General features: G+C 46.1%; 2 protein-coding genes across 2 annotated transcripts; both read left to right on the forward strand.

Annotated features, from left to right (window-relative positions):
* Positions 1-2,071: 2,071 nt before the first annotated feature.
* On the forward strand, positions 2,072-4,238 carry LOC100723916 (uracil-DNA glycosylase-like). The gene has a single exon (XM_063253718.1). The coding sequence runs from the start codon at positions 2,293-2,295 to the stop codon at positions 3,187-3,189; it is 897 nt and encodes a 298-aa protein (XP_063109788.1). The 5' UTR covers positions 2,072-2,292; the 3' UTR covers positions 3,190-4,238.
* A 4,137-nt stretch (positions 4,239-8,375) lies between these two features.
* On the forward strand, positions 8,376-16,616 carry Ucma (upper zone of growth plate and cartilage matrix associated). The gene is made up of 5 exons (XM_003468631.4): positions 8,376-8,580; positions 8,953-9,018; positions 9,100-9,195; positions 11,917-12,015; positions 16,161-16,616. The coding sequence occupies exons 1-5, from the start codon at positions 8,523-8,525 to the stop codon at positions 16,256-16,258; spliced, it is 417 nt and encodes a 138-aa protein (XP_003468679.1). The 5' UTR covers positions 8,376-8,522; the 3' UTR covers positions 16,259-16,616.
* The last annotated feature ends 7,633 nt before the right edge of the window (positions 16,617-24,249 follow it).

Below are 24,249 nucleotides of genomic sequence, written 5' to 3' on the forward strand. Positions count from 1 at the left end.
GCAGCCACAGCCCCCATGAAGAGTCACATTCCTGCAGTCATCCCGATGGGGAGGAATCAGAGGCAGAGAGAGAGCCAGGCAGCAGAGCGGTCAGGTGCTGCTCACAGAGGATTGGTGCAATTTTATGTTTATTTAAAGGATACTTTATTTGGAATTAACACCACATTTTTAAACAGCACTTTCAGCTCCCTCCACCCTTGTTTGTAAAATTATTATACAGTTCACTACACAAAATTCCTTTTTCTTTCTTTCTTTCATTTTTTTTTTTTTTTCCAGTCCTGGAGATGGAACCCAGGGCCTCATGCTTGTTAGACATATACTGCACCAAGAAGCCACATCCCCACTGGTGCAAAATTTAAATGATATTTTCAAAAAAACTAAATAAATAAAGACCATTGTTATTGCAGATATTTCTCATGCATATGAATTCTTTTTCTTCTTCTTCTTCTTTTTATTGGTACCAGGGATTGAACTCACAACTGTCTGCTTGCAAGGCAGGCGATTATGCCGCTGAGCTTCATCCCCACCCCTTTCATATGAATTCTTAATAAGGGCTGGGTAAGCTGGTGACAATGTGTGCATATTACACTCACACCAGTGGTTCTCAGCCCTGGCTGATGACCCTAATCCCCTCCAGTATTCATAATAAAGTCTGAAGCCCACCTTCCTAGCAAAGTCAAAGGCAACTTAAAAGGTGGAAGCAGTTCAAATATGCAGTCAAGGTTGACAGGGGACAGGACTCAGGCCAGTGGCTGTTTACAAAATACTAAGGAAGAACTGTAGTAATTTACTAGTTCAGACAGCTGTCACAGCTCAGCTCCTGAACAGCCACCGATGGAGCTGACCTCACAACCTGCTCCATACTCTTGTAGAATGACCCGCGAGTATTCGTTTTTCCCAGCTAACATATCCCACATCCTAGTTCCAGTGGGGTTTTCTTGGACTTGTTGTAGTGTGTGTGAGGAACACAAGACATTGGGAAGATTTACTTTTTCCTACAGATTCAGGGAAGTCGTTTGATAAGTTGGAAATAGGACCCAAGGCAAGGGATGCTGGTTCCCTCGGAATGGGGACCTCCTGCCAGATTTAATCTCACTAGGGACTTCAAACACCATTTTCTTAGTGGCTGATTATGATTCTGTGGCTACGAAGCAAAAGCTGTACAGATGTGCCACTACCTCTGTCTCAGGCCTATCACTTAGAGAAATGCATCCTTTCATAAGAAAACAAAAAACCAGAAAGCATTTGTAAATATCCTGACTCACAAAACTCTCATTTTACACACCCACCTGTGTCAACACAGTCACCTCCAGGAAACTTCTAAGGAGCTGACTGTTTTTTAAATTGGAGACTGATACTTTTTCACCCAGCAAACAAGCATTCACATTCACAGCCAAAGTGTTTCTTCTTACTGTGCCTGGGACCCAAAGAGGGAGACAAGAAGGGGACTCATCCATGTTTCCCATGGAGGCTTCCAGAAGCTGAGTTCTGGGACCTTCGGTTTCCAGGGTCAAGGAGTCCTTTTTGGTTCAGTCCTTATGTTACCCCTTACCCCCAGTGCGGGCTGTTAGGAGCATAACTAGCCTCTGAAAATGAACTGAAATGAACAAGGACAATATATACTTATCAGAAGGTACCAACTAGACTTTTGTGCCCCGACGCATGCAGCTCTTAAACTTCCCAGGATGAAGACCATGGAGAGTGGCAAAGAGGAGAAGAAACAAAGACAAGACACAGAAGGCTGGAGTCAGGTGGAGCCCCCTCTGCTGATGGGAGGAAAGGGACTGCTCAACCACCATAGGGGCGTTTATTTATACATTTAGCAAGATAACGTCACATGGCACCCCTTTGCCTAGCCACCATTTCTTGGATTGCCTTGGAGCTTGGTGTTCCCTGGGCTGCAACAGACTCTTCATGTGGTTAGCTCCAGGCACTGTTTGTTCTGTAACCAGCGATTGATCTCCAGCTTCAGTCACTCCCTGTGCTTTTGAATGTTTATTTCAGGATGACACAACTTAGCCTGGCACCTCCGTAGGATGTCCTTTTTGCCTGGACATCCTCTCCCCTGAGGTCATTTTCAGTTGACAGTCCTTGGATCAGGTGATATACGGAACCAGTGCCATGGTCCAAGCTAAAACTGCATCTAACCGAGTGCACCAGGCAGGAAGACTTTGTTCATGACTTTTGCAATAGTGGAGAAGAACTGGGCCAATTTTACTCAACCGAAAGGCTGGACAGGTCTACCCCGCAGGTCGCTGGGTAGCAAGCGTTGCCTCTCTCCTGGGCTCCAGTATGATCAGCTGGAAAACCCTGGACTCCTTCTTCTCCCAGAGCCCTTCCAGGAAATGTCCTGTCTGCAGTCCCAAGCCGAAGGACAGTGTGGCAGCCAGCCCCGACAAGAAGGCCCGGGCCGGGCAGGACGAGCCCAGCTTGCCACCCTCTTCACCACAAAGCCCCGAGCAATTGGACCACATCCAGAGAAAGGCCCCGCTGCTCAGACTCGAAGCTCAAACTGTGCCCCTGGGCTTTGGGGAGAGCTGGAAGAGGCACCTCAGTGGAGAATTCCGGCAGCCGTATTTTAAACAGCTAATGGAATTTGTTGCAGAAGAAAGAAAACACTACTCTGTTTATCCACCCCCCCACCAAGTCTTCACCTGGACCCAAATGTGTGACATAGATGATGTGAAAGTTGTCATCCTGGGACAGGATCCTTACCACGAACCCAATCAAGCTCACGGGCTCTGCTTTAGTGTCCAAAGACCGGTGCCACCCCCGCCCAGTTTGAAAAACATCTATAAAGAGCTGTCCACAGACATAGATGGCTTTGTTCATCCTGATCACGGAGATTTGTCTAGGTGGTCCAAGCAAGGTGTCCTCCTGCTCAACGCTGTCCTCACTGTCCGGGTGCAGCAGGCCAATTCACATAAGGGGCGAGGCTGGGAGCAGTTCACTGATGCAGTCGTGCGCTGGCTCAGTCAGAATCTGCACGGCCTCGTCTTCCTGCTCTGGGGCTCTCAAGCTCAGAAGAAGGGCAGTGCCATTGACAGGAGGCGGCATCATGTCCTGCAGACCACGCATCCCTCCCCACTGTCAGCCTATAGAGGATTCTTCGGCTGCCGGCATTTTTCTAAAGCCAATGAGCTGCTGCAGAAGTCTGGCAAGAAGCCCATTGACTGGACAGACCTGTGATCCCACAGAGCAGTGGGCTCTCACCCGGGGTGATTTGGGAGGCTGCTGCTATTAACAAGAGAAAGCCTCCATAAAGCAGCCCATAAAGTTGCTCTGCATGACAGCTTTACCAGCCAGAGGGAGACAGCAAAGATATCCTTTGAGCACTTCTGTGTATCTGAGGTGGCAGAGGTGGCTGGGTGAGAAGTGGGCACATTCCTCCCACGACAGCCAGGTCAGATACCGGCTTGTTCTCTTTGTCTCCTTTGCTTGGTGGTAGAAGGGGGAGATAATCGGCTTTTTGATACCTTCTCCCATAGCGTAGGCTTTATCATAGGTTTCCAGGAATCCTGTGTTCTTGTTTAGAATCTCCCATCTTTCAACAATAAAAAAGAATGAAAAACTGATACATGCTTCTCCACAGATAAAGCTGAAAATCTCCCTGTTCATCTGGACTCCCAGATCCCATACTGGAGAAATGTTAAGGTTGTTTTTTAGCTTTGAGAAATCTGGCCCTTGTAGAAAACGGCAATCAGTTTTCTGAATGTAGTAGAGACCAGTATTCCTGAGAATTGTCCTTTTGTGAGACTTAACAGATCAGCAGGCTAGAAACTATAGCCAAGGGGCTGGGGATTTAGCTCAGCGGCATAAGCACCTGCCTTGCAAGCAGGTGGTCGTGAGTTTGATCCCCAGTACTGATTAAAAAAAAAAAAAAGAAAAAGAAAAGAAAAGAAAAAAGACTATAGCCAGCCAGGTCTTTCTCCTGTTCGTTGGGTGCTTCCTGGAGTAGTAGAAGCTGGGCAAAGGTGGAGGAGGGGGGTTTGTGTTTAATGAGGGCTGAGTGTTTTACTCCCAGTGCTGTTAGGTTGTGGTGGGGTAAGGCAGCCCAGACTGCCTAGTGCTGTTTATTTTATTTTGTTTTAATAAACTGAAATCATTTGGAGGTTTGGGATATTTGTTTTCTGTTTTTGCAACACTGCTGAATTTAATATTCTCATAAAATGCACAGATACATATTTTTTCCAATCTTTTTAAAAAAGACAGTCTTTACTGGATCTGCACCCCTGAACTGGATGTGATACAGATTGTTTTTGTTGTCATTAGGATTAAAAAGTTAACCCTGAATACATTTGGTTATAAAAGTTTATTGAATTATGGAAAAAAGTTGGGTGAAAGCATTGCAGACCAGCTGGGTATGTTATTGGCCTTCACAACTTTGATGTAGGCAACTACCTTCTGCAGAGACCAGGAGGTAGGGCACTAATTCCTTGGGTGCTCCCATTTCAGAACAGAGTGCTCATACCATGCATGAGGCCCTGGGTTCGATCCCCAGCACCTGCTCTTCAAAACAAGAAGGATATTTCCCATGTTCCAATACATATATTTTAAAGGAGAAGAGAGACAACTCATGACTGCAAGTTTTCTAAAGCAAATGCCCTGAGAAAAGGAAGATTGGGACCTAGACTTAGGAAGAAATCTGCCTAAAGGTTAGCCACACTGGGGAGAATGTTAAGGTCATCTTGGCCACCCTCTAAGGCAGTCCTTTACATGTGCACCGCAAGGTTCATCCCCCCCACCTGAGAAGGACCTTGAACCCAGTGATTCACAAGTCTGGACCTTTTAGGTCCCCGCGTGGGTACCTTCTCATGAATAGCCCATTGAAAGATGAGCATAAATGTTTCCTTTTAATGCTTTCAAGCAAGAGTGCTTTCACGATTAATTCAAAAAGCATCTGTGGAGCATCTGGTCAGTGCCAGGTACCATACGAGGCATCACATGATGGAAACTCCCTCGTCTACAGGTCTCATGGCACCAGAGGAAACTGGTGAATAAACAGACATTTTAGATATAATGTGAGAGTGTCTCAAAATATTAAATGTGGAGTTGCCACATGATCCATGTAACAACCCAAAAGCAAAGAAATCCTGCCCGCACAAACGTGTGTACCCAAATGTGTGTGCAAAGCGGCATTTTCCGTGGTCACCAAAAGAAAGAGACCTGGTGATCATCAAATGATAAGTAGATAACAAAACGTGGCCTATTCCGTCATTCAGTGCTCTTCACCAATAAAAAGGAATGAAAAACTGGTGCATGCTTCACCATGGATAAACCCTGAAACAATTATGCCAGGTGAAAGCAGCCAGACACATAGTGTGTGATTCTGGTTCAGGGCAATGTCTAGAGGAGGTGACTCTGGAGACAGGTGCAGAGGAGCTCCTGCCTAAGACCAGGGCTGGGAAAATGAGAATGATTCTTTGTGGGTGTGAGGCTTCTTTTGGGGGTAATGAATTTAGGGCTCTAAAAATGCGATGGCTACATAACCTTGTGAATATACTAAATCCGTTGAATCAGAAAGAGAGAGAGAGAAGTGTGTGTGTTTGTGTGTGTGTGTGGGTGGTATTAAGAAACAAACTCAGGGCTTTGCACATGCTAGGCAAGTAATCTAACCCTAATCCTAACCCTAATCTACCAGTGAATTATGTCTGCCATCACAAGATGAACAATTTAGATGGGAATGCACTTTGAAAAAGAAAAAAACACTATTACACACACACACACACACACACACACACACACACACACAGAAAATGTATGAAAATAATTTCAGGATTTTCATCTATAGGGATCAAAAGCTGGAAGGTGTCATCAGGCAGATATCAGAAACAAAGTGGTAAAACTTAAGGGACCAAGGTTTCCAAAGCCCTGTGAGCATGGAAGCCATTGTCACATCCTGAGTATAGGTCTTCTGGGAATCCACAGGCAGTTGAGTAATTCCATAGACACATGCAGAGGGGCTGGAGACTGGTCAGACCTGGTCACTGGGACGAGTTTGGCTTTCATCCTGTAAGGCAGTTCGAGATGACAGTAGAACCCCAGAATGGGGCCAGGTTACCTGGGTTCAGTTCTAGCTCTGCGTTAACTCAACCGTATGGTCATGGGTCTGGAAGGCAATGAGCACTACATGTGTGTTTGCTAACATGGTACCGTAATGAATTACTGGACAATTTTAAGCCGGCAAGTGACACAGGCTTTTCAGAAAGATATGCCTTCCAGGAAGGTGAAGAGACAGTGTAGATGCGAATCAGGCTCACTGTTGCAATCACCCTTAAAAACAATGTCTGAGGAAGACAGGAGGAGTAGGAATGGTGAATTCAGGGAGCACTGGAAAAGTTTTAAAAAATACAGTCAATGGGATGCAATGACCCATGAGCTCTGGGCAGCAGGGGTTGAGAGGTGTGTGGTGGGTGGCGCCTGAGTTCCTAGTTTGGATACCTGAGTGGTTGGATGGTGAGATCACTCACTGAGATGAAGGAAGAGAAAGCTCCATGAACAGGTCATCAGACAAAGCCACTATATAGTACTTTTCTTTTGACACTGAATTCAGTATTTTTTGCCCCATCTCCTTGAGATGATGTGACTTGTGACACTTGGGTGTGCACTGTCACAAGGAGGCCACCCAGCCTTGAGAGCTGGTGAGCCAGTGATCGAGAAGGACAGAAACTTCTGAAGGAACTGAGAGGTTGTAGAAACCAGCTGTGATCAGACTACTTCTTAGAGCAGCTCTGTGTATCTGGGAGAAATCTCAGGCCACCAGGTGTGTGAGGAATGCAAACCCACTGTCCTGTAACAGAGCTTAATCTCCACGTCTGTCGGTGTCGCTCCCGGCCGGCAGGAAGGACACACGACAAAGTCTGGCAGTGGACAACCTTTTATTTTCTCTCCGTACAGCCTGCCCTGGGATCGCTCCCAGCCGAAGCCTCCTCTGGTCCGCTCCCCGCGGCTCCTTTCGTGCTTCTCTCTCCGAAGCCTCTACCGGTCCGCTCTCCGTGGCTCCTTTCGTGCTTCTACTTTCCCCCAGGGGTGGCACCAGTATATATACTGATACAGTGTCCAATCATGTTAAAGTAAGCAAGGCAAGCTGATTGGCTAATGTCATCAGTTGCTAGGTAGACTGTGCTATTGAGCGGGTTGTTTACTCAGCAAAGGCAGGAAGCAAGCGCCATCTTAGCATACTCGATGGGAGGGGTAATCTAGCTCAGGCTTTGCTCTTCCCTACAGGCCTCACGTCCGCCAAGTAAGGCGACCGGGCTCGGCCGCGGCTCCCAACACACGTCAAGCCCCATTCCTCCACTCAGGGCATTCTGGATCTCCTGCCTCTTTCTCCCAGGCTGCCTCTGGGAGAACAGCACAAGGTTTGAGGTTCTTCTTTAGGGCCTCTGCACAGGCGCTGTAGATAGGCAGTGTCCATCAGGGGGTCGTGTGACTGTGGGGAACCTGGACAGATACACTCAGGGTCATCAGCCCAGTGGCTAGCACAGGACTTGGAGTAAAGCAGGAGCTGGATTAATTATTCATGGTTGAAATGAATAGAACTGAAAAAGGTACAGGTGGGTGTAGAGCGTCAAGGATCTCATAGGAATTTCCCATACCCTCTCTTTACTCAGAGTCTCATCTAAATGGTCCTGTCCTTGGTCCCTCCGTCTCTCAGGGACATCGAGCTAATCTGACTGGTGGATCCTTGCCCATCTGGCCTCATGTGTGTGGTTCTTCCTGCTAATTAACATTTATTTCCTGGCCAGTGGTCAGGTTCGTGCAGGATGTTAACAACCAAGTCCCATGGGACGGAGCATCAGGTGGGTCCACATGGGTGGGGTTTTGGACCATTAGAAAAATTCTAAACAGTGCCCAAAGGATAATTCTTCAGTTAGTAGCAAAGTATGAGAATGGTTCATAATAAATAACAATGTCAATAAATTACATGGCCAAAGGGACTGTGTTCTGTTGCCTGACAGAGCTCCGGTTCCATTAGGGACGCTGTTTCTAGGACCCTACTTCCTCTCTGACCTGAGGAGGGATGCGCGTGGCTCTGAGGAGCTGTGGTGAGCCGTGGTCTTTCTCAGTGCCTCACCCTCACTGGCCCCCTCAGGGGAAGGCAGATTGACTTGCCTCCTCCCCATCTTTAAATGATCCAGTACCCCCAGACATATGGGGGTCTGATTGGCGGTAAGCGTCAGCTGCGAGAATGTGTCAAAGGAGTGAACACATTGGGTGTAGGTGTTGGAAAGGCCACTTCAAAACTGTCCCAGCCAGGAGCCCTGACAACAAGCTCTGCTTCTGTAGAGGTTTGCCCGGTGCCAAAAACATCTCCAGCACTTCAGCCAAGAGCAGCCAATGGAAACCATAGCCAGGAGCCCTCCCACGCTCACCCAGTGACAGCCCAGCCTCCTGCCTCTCTCTTCGCTTTGTCTCCCTGGCCTGGCTCAGAAGTAAGGACCAGGTGGGCAGCAGCATTAGAGACCGCAGGACGCCTCATCTGCCTTGTGGATCCCAAGCGAGCCTCAGCCCCCGCAAAGATGACTTGGAGACATGTCCTCCTCCTGTCCTGCCTCTCAGCCATGGTGCTCCTGTCTAGTGAGTATGGGGAATCCAGGGTGGAGTTGGTTAGCTGTACAGTAAAGACTTACTTTACACAGGTGAGTCTGCTCAAGTGACATGGCGGGAGGAGATTGTGAAGATGGCCGTTCTTGTGTGCATGTGTGCGTGTGTGTGTGCACGTGTGTGTGTGCACGTGTGTGTGTATACAGAGAAAAACAGCAAAGAAGGGAAGCTCCACTTGCCTGGGAGGTTCCTGGGGACATTGGCTCTGTGACTGGTATTTGATGGACAGAGGGGCCCTCACATGAGGCTTAGCAAGCCACAGCCTAGAAAAGGCTCTTGAGACCTGGCCTGGCATCTGGGCCCCTCTGCTACCGCAGCCCCCTTCCCGTGTGTCCTTGTGCCTAGTGCTGCAGGAGGGCACCAGTGCGTCGGTGGGCAGCAGGCAGGCGGCAGGAGAAGAAGCCCAGGAAGGTGAGTATGGGGATCTGCTTCCGGGGTGCAGGACTGTCCTGGCTCCTGTGCTGGTTGTGATGGGTTCCTCTTGAGTTCCAGGTGAGAGACAGAAGATTTTCATGCAGGAATCAGATGCCTCAAATTTCCTCAAGAGGCTCAGCAAGCGTTCCCCCAAATCACGTGGTGAGGTCAATGGTAAGGAAGCTGGGCAAACTCCCTCCTGCCATAGGGAACCGAGGGTTCAACTGAGGCCCCTGGGCGTCAGGGTAACTGCAGTGCTGATTTGGAAGAAAAAGGAACAGGGACACGTTTATTACACCTAGCAGTTACGGGATCCTTCTCACCTCAGAAAGGGGGAAGTGGGAAAAGGGGAATCGCTGTCCCAGTCTAGAGAGAGCACAGCACTTTGGTGTGTTTCTGGGGGCCTTGGCATGGGTCACCAGAGAACAACAGTGTGCCTTCGGGGAAAGGGCACAGGGGGACGGCAGTGCTGAGAACTGTAGGCTTGGTGACAGCTAAGTGGCCTTGGCCACTTCCTCCCGAGATCCTGTTTTCCTTATTTACAAGCCCCTGACCCAGCTGCGTCCAGCCAGCAGTGTTTTTGAGAGCTTAAATTTCCAGGGCACTGGGTGCACACATCTCCCGCTCAGCCCACTCAGGGCTGGGGAGGGGGAGTCCCACAGTTGCTGGGACCCGCTGTCCTTGCAGGCATGTGAGTTTCCTACCCTGAACTCGATTATTCCAAGATGCTGGGCTCCTGCTGCCCTGGCAGAGTCTGCAGCTCGATCCTGTCCTTCAGTATGGGGACGAGATGAATGAACTCTTTGTATCCCGAGCACACTCAGCAAGGTGACCGGCTCAGCGAAAACAACAGGACTGTTTTCAAATGATGGGCAGGAAGAGAGATAGAAATGCCAGGGGATGAGATTTTATTTTTTGATTGGTTAAGTTACAACCATGTTAGAAAAATCTGCAGACCTCACACAGCTTGGGCTTTGAAGTCAGTCAAGGTCAAAAAACACTAAAAAGCTGGGATTGAGTCTTTTTTTTTTTTTTTATTGTTTGGGTTTATTTTCCATTTGTTTTGAGACAGAGTCTCATTGTAGTACAGGCTGGCCTTAAACTTGCTACATAGCCCAGGCTGACCTTAAATTCACCCCATTCCTGCCTCAGTCTCCCAAGTGCTGGGTTTGAGGTGTGTACCGCATCTACCATGGTTGAGTCATTTTTGAATGAAGTCAGAGAATCAACTGAGCAGACTTCGTATTTTTCCTCTGAAGTTGACTCAGAACAATGGGGTGGCTGACAGAGCGTGGGATTCCTTACCCAGGCCTGACCACAGTGCCTCGGGCACTCAGAAGAGACCCAGGACAGCCTGTGAGCACCCAGCTGAGATAGGCACCTTCAGCCACTTGTCAGTTCCATGGGTGGGATGGGATAGGACGAGGCAGTGATGTTTCGATCTCCTTGAATTCAGTACAGGCTGCCAGCTCTAATCTTCAGGATAAGGATAAAGGCTCAGGTTACTTTGAGATAAAAAATGCATATTTTTGAGAAGGGATTTTACAAGGTATAGGGTGGTGCATGGTATAAAGATACCATTTTCCCCTTGAGGATTAAATCAGAAGGAGCATGGCGCCTGCCAGTAGCTACATCTGGGTAGTGGGAACCTGGTGTGCTGAGTTGCAGCCTCAGCCCCGCCCTGCCACCGGTGTGGTCACTGTGCTTCTGCGAGCCTGAATTTCCTCCTGAGAAAAAGTGAGGCACAGAGATGGATGAATGAACTAGGCACTCCTTTCTCCCCACTCCTCCTGTACTTCTTTCCTTGCTAGTACTGGGGATTGAGTCTCGGGGTGCTTCACCCCTAATCCATATCCCAGCTTTTAATTTTTTTTTTAATCTTAAGAGAGAGTCTTGATAACTGGCCTTGAACTGGCCTTGAATTTGTGATCCTCCTCCTGCCTCAGTCTGCTGAGTAGCTAAGGTGTATGATGCCCACATCCAGCTGCTCAGATTTTATTCCAGCAGCCGTGATGTTTAATGAAACTTTTCTCCATCCCCTCTCTTCCCTTTCTCCCCTCTTCCTGTTTTGATCTGTGCTGGATCAAACCCAAGGCCTCACACATGACAGCCAAGGTCTCTCCCACAGCCACACACATATACCGACCACGGCAACTTGCTTTCATATCTCCCATCTTCCTTCTTAACAGGACAACAGGCCTCTTAGGTGGAAAGATACTACCTTTTGTATATGCCTTTTTAATTCCAGTGCTCACCTAAATCCTTGCTGTGACAGGTGCTCAAAAATGTTTAAACGGATTTATTAAGCAACGCGAGATTACTGTTAAGTAGTAATACTCCTTTATGGGATTAAATTTTTGATCATGAGTTTCTAGTTTCTTGTGGCCTAGTTGACCTGGATCACACCACTGAGTTCATGCACAATCCAAGCTAAATCATTTCTTTTGGGGGCCTCAGTCTTCTCATCTGTAAAAGGGTGGAACTGGGTTAGACGATCTCCCAGGACCTTCAAATTGCTCTCTTTTTCTTTTCTTTTTTATTAGTACACATTTGCAGTGTATTCCCTTTTGGAGTTGGTGCATGTATATAACGTTTTAACTCCTGCTTTCATTCCAATTCTCCTCTCTCCCACGGTCTCTTGATCTTCTTCCCATGTGAGAAAGATCTGGTTCCCTACTTCCCATGGTCTCGCATTTTGTTTTTTATCCATAATTTGGTTTTCTCATATAAGAGAAACCATAGGATGCCGAGTTTAAAAGTCCATGTCACCAGTAAACTACTTCAGTGAAACCCTCTGCAGCCTAATTCAGCCTCTTTGGGAAAGTGCTGGTGCCCCCTGAAGGTGTCCCTTCCCTGCCACTTCCCTGGAGCAACTGCTGGCTCTTCCTTTCACAGTGGAAAACACACAGAAGCTGCGGGTTGATGAGTTGCGAAGAGAATATTATGAGGAACAAAGGAATGAATTTGAGAATTTCGTGGAGGAACAAAAGGACGGTAAGAGCTCCCCAGCTAGCATCTTGGTGATGTGAAGCTCTCGGGAAATTGCAGAATTTGCCTCTCCTTCACCTCTGATTTTAATTGGAGAGGGAGAGAAGGTGAGATACACCTGCCATTCATATCCATGGGAGACTTGTGAAAAAGGTAAAAAGTTACAGAAACGGCTATTCTGAACCTGACAGGAAATAGAAGAAAATAGGATGCTTATGTTACAGAGGCTCGAGGCCAGGGGCGATGAGGGAATTGTTTGGTACCTGTGTGGAGGTAAGACTTTTCCCCTTTCTTCCTGCTGACCTCTGTGGCAGCCTGTGGTCTCTGCCTAAGTGACCTGACTCGCGGCTTGGCTCCAGTAGGGTTGGGCGGGTTTCAAAATTCTTTACTTACATCAATGTAGTGGTGCTGGGAATTACTTCTTCCTGGAAAATCAAGGCCTCCATTTACCTATTCACCATGAGCAGTATCTTAACTAATTGATAGACGTCAACCAAGAGAACTGAACTCAGAAAGTACTGTTCCTCCTTACCCCATCTTACATCTTGACCCACCAAATACCTGAATACCCACACCTCTGGTCCATCTTGGGCTCCAGCTTACCTAACTGCATCAAGCTCCCTGAAAGTTTTTGCGAGACCTTCTGGTGACCTTAGTTCCTCACCATTAGCATCCTCTTTGCTAAGTCTTGGTTTTGGCCTCCTGTCATCAGAGTGGGAAGACGATGTGCCCAGCTGACCAGGGCTTGTCACACCTCCTTCTCACTCTCAGGAATCCTGTATGTTTATAGGGCCTTCATGCAGGGCAGGTGTAGGTGGAGATGGGTGGAGAAAGAATCTAGCTTTGAGCCAGTCTCCTACTGTAGGATCTCCCTTTCTCTTGGTGCCCTGAAGAGTTTTCACAGCAAATAGCCATAGAGGGATCAGAACAGGGATCAGACCAGCAGGCAGGCTGGGGGATGTACACGTACTTATTTCTCTTTTTATCTTTTTCCAAATTCAAGGCCTAGCTGCTCCTGAGCAAAACCACCTGGTCTTCCTGGTGCACAGGAGCTCAGCCACAGAGCCCAACTTGGGTCACTTTTGCTGGAGAAAGCCAGCACCACTCCTGCTGTGCTGCTCAGCTGACCTGGGAGGTGCCATCCCCAGTGAGAGACCTTCACTGAGGGCATCTCCCAGTGAAGAGGCACCACACCAGGCACCAAGGCCTGGGACTGTGCCCACTGACCTGCTGCTGGTGGCACTTGGCTGAGTCCTGGAAGCGAGTGTTGGGCTCTGACCCTGGAAAAGCAACCTTTCTTGGGAACATAATAGGAAAAACTCAGGCTGTCATAACACAGAAGGAAATACTTCTATTACAGATTTGTTTTCCTTGGTGGACAGGTTGGGCAGAGCTGTCTCATTTTAGAAAAATTGTGGCCTCCAAAATTCCTACAGTGTGAGTTTTACTCCTACTACTCAAAATAGATTTTATTTTGTGCACTTTAAATGCTGCAGGTTCAAGTCATTAGCATGTGGACAAAAAATATTCACTGTTTTCTCTTTGATGAGTGTCTTAGTTACTTCTCTTTTGTTGCTGTGACAAAATACCCAGCACCCAAAGTTAAGGAGAAAAAGTTTATCTAGCTACAGTTTGTGGAGGTTTCAGTCCAAAATCTGCTGGTTCCAATTCAGTGTGGCATGGTACAGTGGCAACAGTTCATGGTGGCAGAAGATACCAAAAGCAACAAGAGGAAAAGAGGAAGAGAAAGCAAGCCTCTTTTCCTCCCTTATGTTGTGTGCAGCCTACCCAGCCCAGGGCAGGTGTAGTACTCACACTATCAAACCCAACACTAGATAACAAACGAATCACAAACTCTGGATTCAGTTGCCTCTGGAAAGCCTGCCCCCCATGACTGCATTAAGCTTTGTTGGGGGACATCCAGACACAAACCATAACAATGATCAAGTAACGGGATTAGGCACACACAGAATGATAGGTCTTCTTAGAAGACACTAAGATCAGGGCTCTCAGGCCTCACCCACACTGACTGAAAGCCCCTACAGAGCAGGGCTGAGGCCTTTGAGGACTGTCCTTTTATCAGCCGTTGGGACCAAGTATTTGCTCTCCTAGGCACTGTACTATGCCATCTGAGGCTGAAGTAGCTCTTGTACTGTCAATTTTTGAAAGACTTCGGTTTAGAAAGAACACTTACACACCTAAGGTGATGTACGAGTAGGGTTTGGATTGGAATCAGGTCTGCTTGCCAGCAAAGCTCCTTAGCTTACATAATCAAGGATGATCCATGCACAGAAATCTTCAGAAAGCTTCTCTGAGCCAGGAGTTGGCCCACACGGGTAGATGGAGTGAGGATGGTAAGACACAGCAGCCCCTACAGGGTCTCCTCAGAGTTCTGTAATGGAAGAAGCCAAGAGGTGAGCATGTGTGGCCCTCCTGAGGATGAGGTATTGAAATAGGTGGGACTCACTTCAGTGCTCTGTCCCCTGCTCTGGAAGGTCTGTTGCAGTGGCCTGAGCACCCACAGCCTCACCCTGGGACTGTGCTCAAAGCACCCATCTTCTGAGCCCTTCTCCGAGACCCCACCCGCCTCCCTCAGTCAGGACTCGACCTCAGGTGGCCGCCTTAAGCCACCTAATCTGAGGATGGTTAGTGGTAGTTGGATGCTTGATCTCTCCCACATGACTCGCTTCATTCCAACAGTTGCCCGTCAGCGCCTATTGCCAGATCATATTCTCAGAGAGGCATGGGCCCTCTGGGCTTTGGAGATGTCTAAGAGGACAGATAGTCAAGGCTCTGGCCAGGGGCTGGCTCAGGGCTCCAGGCCATGCCCAGGAGCTAAACAATGACTGAGATATTTGCAGCACCTCGGGGAGTTCTCATGCCCAGGCTCTGAGGCAAGGGAACACTGGCAGCAGCAACAGGGGTTCCAGAGGGGGCCCTTCCCTCTACACCCCACATCTGCTCCCACAGGTGCCAGGAAACATGGGGACACGGCCACTGGGCCATGCTGTTAACCCAAGGTCACGAGGATGCAGGTTCATTTAGCACCCAAACCAGGTTCACAGGCTTCGTGGTGAAATTCACATTTGGGAAGAAGGAAGGCATTTTAGACTTTTAATCCTCAACATCATCTTCTTCTGCTAGCACTGCTCATCCTTCCTCCCAATATTTTTCATAAATGTCTTTCTTTTTTAAGAAAAGATATATAAAGGCCAGAGATATAATAGCTCAGGGGCACAGCACCTGCCTGGAAAGTGCAAGGTCCTGAATTCCATTCCTACTTAAGAAAAAAAAAAGCTTTTAAAAATAAAGAAGTTGGGCTGGGGATTTAGCTCACGGCACAGTGCCTGTCTGGCAAGTGCAAGGTCATGAGTTCGATCCCTAGTACCAAAATGAAAAAATAAAATAAAATAAAGAAAGAAATTAAAGCATATATATTGTATGTATATAACCTGCTATTTTAAACATTTTTAAATTCGCAAGTTAGTGACATTTAGTATATTTCCAACGTTGTGAAGCCATGAGCTCTATTTCTAAAACACTTCTCCAAGGACAAACTCTGTACCCGTTAGGCAATAAATCTCATTCCTCCCTCCAGCCCATAAACATTTTTTTGTGTTCATGAGCCTACCTATTCCAGATATTTCATATATATGAAATATACAATATTTGTCTTGTGTGGGGCTGTTTTCACTTAGCATGATGTTTTCAATGTATATAAACCTTGAAGATGTAAACCAGAACTTAATGGCTTTTTATGGCTAATAGTCTATTGTATATTTCCATATACAATGACATATTTTGTTCATCCATGCATCTGCAGAGGTCACTTTGGTGGTTTCTACCTCTTGGCTCCTGGGAGCTGTGCTCCTATGAGGAACTGCTGGGGACTCTCTCAGAGTCCCTGCTTTCAGTCCCTTTTGGTATTTTCTTTGGAAACAAATTGCTGGGTAAAATGCGGCCACTTCATGCTTAATGGTTGGAGGAGCCTCAGGAATGCTTCTCAAATATCAGAAGTTCCTGATGTCTACTGATGCTTCTGGCTCTTTCTGATACCCATGGGCACGCGGGATTCTGTCCTCTCAGGGCTGGGTGGCTCCCTCAGGCCAGAGACCTTTCTGTCCTCACGGTGACTTGCTTTTCCACCCCAGAGCAGGAAGAGAGGGACCGGGAGGCCGTGGAGCAGTGGAGACAGTGGCACTATGACGGGCTGTTCCCTTCCTATCTCTACAACCGGCACCACATCTGACCCTTCCTGAGACCACCAAAGGATGGGGTATGAAGCAGCTGCAGCCACCCTGGGCCACTGTGACCCTTTGAGGGCCAGCACAGGGTCTGCCATGCTCCCTGGCCCTGGTCAATCCACACTTGCATCCCCACGGCTTCCCAGGCCCTGGCTTCCCAGGCCCTGGCTTCTGTGTCCATGTGGATGGGTCCTGCTGTAAGCAGCTGCCTGTGGCTCTCTGCAATGAAGCCCCAGAGCAGTCCCCTGGCTTGGCCCTCGACCCTGGAGTAGAAGCTTGTCTGACAAGCCAGGCACAAGTATCGCCTTAGGGAGAAAAGACTTCCTGTTTGCTCAGAGCTTACAAATAAAGATGCTGAACCAATTACCTGTGTGTTCTCAAAGCTTCCAGTGTCAAATTGTCTCCCCTGAGTAACAAAGCTCCTTAGGAGAACTTGTGCGTTTGAAAGCTGGTCCATGAGGAGCCTGGCTTGCTTTTCTCAGTGTTTCAGTAGTCAGCTAGCAAAGGAAAACACTCACTAATACAACTGATGGCAGAACATTCCAGAGGAGAACTGAATTCCGGCATTTCCTGGATTTGTATCTCTGAAGAGCCCTTCCTTCCTCCCTTCCTTCTGATTCTCTGATTTTGAGATAAGGTCTTGTGAAGTTGCCCAGGCTGGGCTCCCACACACAGTCCTCAATAGGAGCCTCCTGGTCACAGGTGTGTGCCACGATGCCCAGCTTCTGGAGTCAGAAGTTACTTTCGATTTCCTGGGGCCACCATAACAAAGTACCACAAACGGGATGGCTTTAAAATCCCAGCTAATTGGGAGGCTGAGGCAGGAGGATCACAAGTTTGAGGCCAGCCTGGGTAACTTAATGAGAGCTTCCTCAAAACAAAATGGACAGGATAGAAGCTGTAACAGACATCTACAAGATACCCATGGCTTCCCTAATGCCTGGGTCCCCAGCCAGTTCTTCCAGCTTGGGCCTCTAGGGCAAAATAGGGTAACTTTGATTAGGCGTTGCTTTGAGATAATCAACCTCAATTGTGATAAAATTCCAACCAGGGGTGGGATGATTAATTAGGTCTGGATACTCCATGCTAAGTATGTGAATCTTTAAACCATTTTTTACAAAGCTGATAAATCCTTTAAAAGCCCTCAGTGATTAAACATAACCCAAATCATCCCATGCATAACAGTCAGGACTGTTACTTCCTCCCACAAGCTCCAAGCAGGAGTCGTTGTAGTTTTAAGTTAGAAAGTGCTAGCAGTGAAAGAAACTGGCAGAGAATAAAGTTTGCAAATTTCACTGCTGCTTTTACCTTCCTACCAGATGAGACAAGATGACTTGGGAGAAACAAGTATTTCAACGCTTTAAAGCATCATCTTGACAGAAAGAAAGAAGCTACATAGACGGTACTGGGTCGCTCGCATCTCCAAGCCAAACGGAGAAAGCCGTTGTTGGTCTGAGTGCTTGGAAAAGGATTCTCATATCACTCTCCAGGAGGCTCACAAAGATCCTCTTATTTCCTGTCCCTCTCATAAAACAACAAAAAAGCCTTCACAAATTAGTGAGACACCTCCACTGGCTCAAGAGTATTTTCAGTCTGTTTTCTGGGGCAGGGGCTCCTCACAGGGCTTAATCATACCCAGGCTGGAAAACCCAGTTGTTCTGGTGAGAGGGGTGGAAACCCATCAGTGTGGCTTGGAATGCGGGTAGTGTGTGAGCTCAGCCACGATGGGCAGAGCCTGACTTGGGATGGCCAGCAGTGAGGCCGGTGGCACAAAGAGGGTGGGCTTTCATCACAGGAAATAGCCCTCTGGTTGCCCAAGAGCCAGACGCCAAGACAGGCCGTGATGACCTGACCCTTCAGGTTGCCAAGGATAACAAGATGGTTTATAAATGTAGTTGTCACTTTCTATCTGAGAGAGATTGCTTCTGGTATCCTCACCAAAATTTGGGCTCAAACTTTTGGTCCTCTTGCCTCAGCCTCCTGACAAGCTGGGATTACAGTGTGTACCCCCACACTTGCCCTTCTGTATTCTTGAAGTGGTCTCTAGGATATTTATGATAACTAATATGTAAATAGCCATACTGTTTTATTTTAGGAAAAAAATGACCAAAAAGTGTACAAATTTAGTACAGATCCAATTTATGTCCCAAATATTTTCGATCTGCAGTTGATTGGCTCTGTGGATGCAGGACACACCTACACAGAGGGCCAAGTGCACTTTTATTCCACGCCTGATTGTGCAGTAGTAAAGCCCTGCTCACCTCTTGTGTCGAGAAGCAGAGACACAACCAAGGCTCCATCAGGATGAATGACACCTGCCATGCTCTGAGATGCTGCCAAACAGGTGGGTGGCGGCAGCTGGATCCCACTCAAGGCCACGCCACACGGCCACCTGCCTGCCAAGTCTGTGGCCATATGGATGCCAAAGGTCAAGGATGGTTTGCAAGCATCTGGTTTTAAAAGGAAAAAACCAAACCAAACAGCCTATCCTCACCCTGCCTACAGCCAGGCTTGGCAGCTGGCTCTAAATAAAGAATCTGAGCAGAGCGGCGCTGCGCTGAGCCAGAATTCCACTACCTCACTCACCTCGTCCTTCAAGGGCTCCATTACAGTGCAGAGCTTTCAGATCCTGCCCAGAATTTGCCCACAGAAAGCCAAGCACAGTCACTTCTGAGGCCAGGAAGAGGCCAAGGGAAACACGGCCAGAATCTGAGCAGCCACATTTAACAGGAAATTAATAACAGCAATTTGTATTTCTGGAGAAAGTCTTTGCCAAAAGTGAGGCCTGTGGGACATTCTTTTGCAAACTCCTTTCTTCTTTCATCGCTATATCCTTGGTTTTTTTCCAGGAATATTTTATATTTTCAAAATAGAAGTAGTTTAATTAGCAAAATAAGGGCAATGGGATTATCTACCACGTTCTGTAAGTACCCATGAATTAAACCACACCTCCCACTTAACAAAACCTTAAATCACACTGTTACTAAGCTTCTTTACAGTAAAAACCAAACTATGCTGAAATACAAAAACCTGGAATTCTGAGCATGAAAATAATTTACTGATTAGACATCTGACTTATTCAAGCTTTAGGCCTGCTGAACAGGGCCATGGAGTAGGAAAAAAATTTCACCCAGCACCCGCCCAAGTTTCCTGGGGAGTTTGTATTCTGTATTACAGTCTTACCTTAAACCTTCCATATGTGCTTGACACGGGTTGACTGTTTAATAAAAGGACATGAGAATCTTGTGCACACCCAAGTTGGCAAGAATGACTTTCAGAAGCATTCTTAGGCACAACAGCACTGCCTGCAGTGACAGTCTTTGATAATCAAAGACTACCACAAGTAGGGAAAAAATATATGCACTTGGCAATGGATTGTATTAGATATTGGAGAAAATGTCACAATTAAGTGTTCCTTCTATGAGATTATAGATTACCTTTAACTGACATCAATTTTCAGTGGACACCCACATATTAAAAATCAGACAAAAATAAATTAATTTAGCCTAAATTCAGTTTACAGGACTAGTCATATAGAAAAATGGCTCCACTTTTTGGCTAACTCAGTAAAAGGTCAATTGAACATTTTCAGTCAAATTTTATTTTAAAAAAGCAGCAATTACAATTCAGAAATCTAATCTAAGAATGCACTCGACAATGAAGGACATCAGAGCATGGAGCAGAAAATGTTTTCCAAAAAACCATCAAATACATTATCTCCAAAAACCAAAAACACCTTCCTTGAGGGGCTTCATGGTAAGTGTTAGAAATACATTTATCAGAGTAAATTTGTCATTAATTTGCATTCACCAGTTTTGCATATGTTGATTTTTTTTCTTCTCTCTTTTTTGTGTTTTTGAGACAAGGTCTTGCCATGCAGTTCAGGCTGTCCTTGGGCTCACTTTGTAGTCCAGGCTGGTCTCGAACTTCCAATGATCTTTTTGCCTCAGCCTTCCAAGTTCTGGGATTACAGGAGTGCACCACCATACCCAGCTTGATTTTCTATTTTTTATAAACAATGTTTCCAGGGGCTAGAGGTGTTACCTCCCACAGCACGTGCTTAGCATACTCAACATCCTGGGTTTGGTACACACACACATACATAAACATATGCATACACAACAGTGTTTATACCAAGACAAATCTTACAATTTGTCATGTACCTTTTTTTAACTTTATTTTTTTGGAGAGGTTGGTAATTTTTGAGTCTTGGAATGATTCATATATTTTTTTGTAAACTTTTATGCTTTTTGTCAATTTCACTTGTCATTGGTGAATTGAGGGCTGAACCTGCACTGAATTATATGCCCAATCCATTTCTTCTTTGGTTAGAGGGGTCTCTAAGTTCAAGGACTTTGAGAGGTCTTGCCAAGTCAGTAAGTTGCCCAGACAGGATTCAAACTTGTGATCGTGCTGTCTCAGATTCTAACAGTGTAGGATTACAGTAAGAACTGTTTGCTATTACTCTAATTTCATAGTGTACCAACACTGTGTGTGCATGTGTGCATGTGCGCAGGGCTGGGAATCCAGGGCCGTGTGTGTATTTGCAAGTGCTCTACGCATGAGTCCCAATCCCCTACTTTTTAATATCCTTACGTGCTTTTTGGGATGACGCCCCACTTGCTTTGATTCACAGTACTTCTTCCTCTGGAAGAAGCCTCTTCCTCTGAGCATGGTTCTTTCTCCTTTGTAAGAGAGGTATGTTCTCTTAAGGTTTGTCAGCGAACACTGTATTTAACTTTTTTAAAAAAAAATCTGTCCACTTTCCATATTAACTTCTTTTAAAATTAAAAGTAGTTTGAGTAGGTCATCCATACACATTTTTCAACCTATAAGGAACAGAAAGGACCCTCATAGGCAGGTGTGGCAGCATACACTGCAATCTCAGCACTTGGGAGGTCAAATCACCATGAGTTCAAAGCCAACTTGGGCTACTTACTGAATTCAAGGTCAGCCTGAACTACAAACTACACAAGACCCTGGGTCAAAAGAGCGAAAAAAGAACCTAAAAACTTAGTTCTGCCTCTCCTGTTTCTCAAACGAAATCACTATTCTTGTTGTTTTGAGTATCTTTTAAGTGATGTCTAAGTATCTACAGAACATTTTTCTCACTTTTACTTTTTAATCAAGCCAGTGTTCTGTCATATTTGGTTTTTATAAAGCTTTCTACATTAGTCAGTTTTCCTGTCACTGGGTCAAAAGATTCTAGAAGTTAAAGGAGGCTTATGGTATTAGTGGGTTCAGTCCATAGTCGGGTATCTCCAAGACAGTAATGTATGGAGGAATGTATAGAGGAAAACTTCTCAACCCTTGGGAGCCAGGAAGCAGAGAGATAAAGACAGGAGCCAGGAACAAGAACACATCTTTCCAGGTCACACCCCCTGGGACCCACCTGCAATCAGGCCCCACCTCCTAATAACATGCTCAGCCATTGAATTATCAGTCCACAAATCCACTGGAGAGCACAGCCTCCTATGACCCACTCACCTTCCACATATGTGAGATGGGGGGGGGTTAGATCTAAACCGTAACAAGAGAAAAAGGCTTCTTCCAGAAATTTTTAATCTGTAGATTAAAACCTTGGTTTTAATCTAAAACCAAGGTGAACAGTATTTCTTTGGAAAACTTATTAATTCAGACTCTCTATCAATATTTTCAGATACTAAAACACTAGTGACCTTTAAATGTAACTCTCCCAAACAAAAATCATAATCCCATTGCTCTGAGGTAGGACAAGAGCACCAGCTTGTGACTTTATTAGCTCAGGTAATTTAAAACGCACTCAGCAAGAGACATTTTATATTTTGTAAACTGATTTATATGAAACCATTTTGAAAAAAGAAAACAGTCCATAACTAAGTGACAAAACACAGCTTTCCTTGTACCCTTACCAGATGAGTAAGTGGACCAGCTGGACTTTATAGGCTTGGTTCCCAGCGTGGCACTACTGGGAGGTGACAGTGAGAGGCAGGGCTGCTAGCACAATGGCACAACCTGTAATCCACACTCTGGGAGGCTGTGGGAGAGGATCCAAAGCTCGAGCTCCAATGGGCGAGGCACTATCTCAAAACAAATGGCTGGGGATGCAGCACAATGTGCAAGCCTTCACTTCTATCCTCAGTACATTAGAGGTAGGGCCTCATAGGGTCTTCAGCTTATTTGAGGCACGCTCTTGAAGTGAACAGAAGAACCCAGCAGAAAGCTTCCAGGCCATGAGGTAAAAGGTTTTGCCCAATGATATGCTCGCTCTCCCTGCCCTTATACAGATCTGAAAGCAAAGAGGCCAACACATCACGGACTGAAACCATTAAAACTGAGCCAAATAAACCTTTTTCCTCTATAAATTGATTCCCTCAGGAGTTTGTTACAGTAATAGAAAGCCAACACTGTGCCTCATAACACAATTAGCTATCATTACCATTTTTGTATGACTGATTATGCAAAAGTAAAGTCAGCATCATAAACCTGGAATTTCTGAAGCCCAGAACTTGAACTGTCTTCTCTCCCTCAAGGTTGAGCCCATAATCCCTGGTAACATCACTCTGGGGAATGTGCAAAATGACAGAAACCATGCTACTGTCCATAGACCTTTTAACCTTGCTCAAACCACTCTGGTGATACTTAACAGAAAAAGGAAGCCCTTGCATCCAGAATAAGGAACTCTTACACCTGAGCCAATAATAAACATAAATAAATGGATGAGCAGGCAGCACCAAAAGATGTGAGTAGTCAGTACTTATGAAAAGATGCTCAGTAGCACTGGTCATCAGAAAAATGCAAACTAAATCCAAGCCGGATACCACAGCACACTTACCAGAATGGCTAAAATGAAGACTCCAGGGGTCTCTGGAGCAAACGGAACTCTCATAACATGCATTACTGTGTGAAACGGTACAACCACTTTCAAAGTGTCTTGGCAGTTTCTTACAAAGCTAACATACACTGACCACATGGCCCAGAATTCCCACAGTTGGATAATTACCAAAGAGACACAGAACACTTCCACCTGAAAACATGCAACAGCATTAGTGACAACAGACCCAGATTGGAGATAGCCCAACCCACGTCCATCAACTGCTGAATGAACCAATCACGTGGCACGTCTATACAACAAATGCTCAACAATAAGCGAGCAGGCTGATTCACGCACAACATGGATGAGACCTCAGAATACAATGCCAAGTACAAGAGGCCAAATAACAAGTTCAAGCCCAATAGAAATTCAAGGCCAGGCTGGTCGTTTTAGCAGGACCCTGGGTCGTTAGACATTATTTAAACTGCTGTGGATATTAAACTGTACTTCTGTCCTCTGCAGAAAGCTAGTTCAAGCAAGGCAGCTTTGCTTTCTAATCAGTCAAATTTTAATATTCCCCATTTTTATTCTTGTCCTGGGGATGGAATCCAGGGTGTTTGCACTGAGCTACATTCCCATTTCCGGTTAGGCTCAAGATCTTCCTGCCTTCACCTCGTAGAGAGCTGGCATCACAGGTGTGCACCTCTGCACTCATGCTCCTGGAGGTTTCAATGCTCCATGCTTGTTTTGGGGAACAGTCTACACAAGTGGTTCAGAAGTTCCTTACAATTCTGGATAACTGTTATCTAAAACACTTGGTTTCCTTCTGTTGTTTGATAAAGGAAAAATACATTGATAAAGGAAAATACATTAATAAGTCCAATGAAAAGTTTTTTTTTTTTTTTAATTTACTTCCTCTACATGAAAAAGGCACAGCAAAAAAATAAAAGCTTACAAAAAGGAGGAGAAGAAGAAACTCCTGGTCTGCATGAAGGACTTGGCCAGGTGTTGTAACTTAGCTCACTCAATAGCTTGTTCTGATGCCGAGATGACACACACTGGCAATGTCAAGTTAAGAAATAACCATCGAAGCTGAATGATAACAAAGTATTCTGATAAAAGGATTAGAGCACTGATCTCACTGATGCCTGATACACCACTTACCCATATAAACCATACCAATGGGAAGAGACCACCAATGCC

Source organism: Cavia porcellus, unplaced genomic scaffold (assembly GCF_034190915.1).
Source record: "Cavia porcellus strain 051 isolate PalLab524CR breed Dunkin Hartley unplaced genomic scaffold, mCavPor4.1 scaffold_7, whole genome shotgun sequence".
In the NCBI taxonomy this organism is placed as follows: Eukaryota; Metazoa; Chordata; class Mammalia; order Rodentia; family Caviidae; genus Cavia; species Cavia porcellus.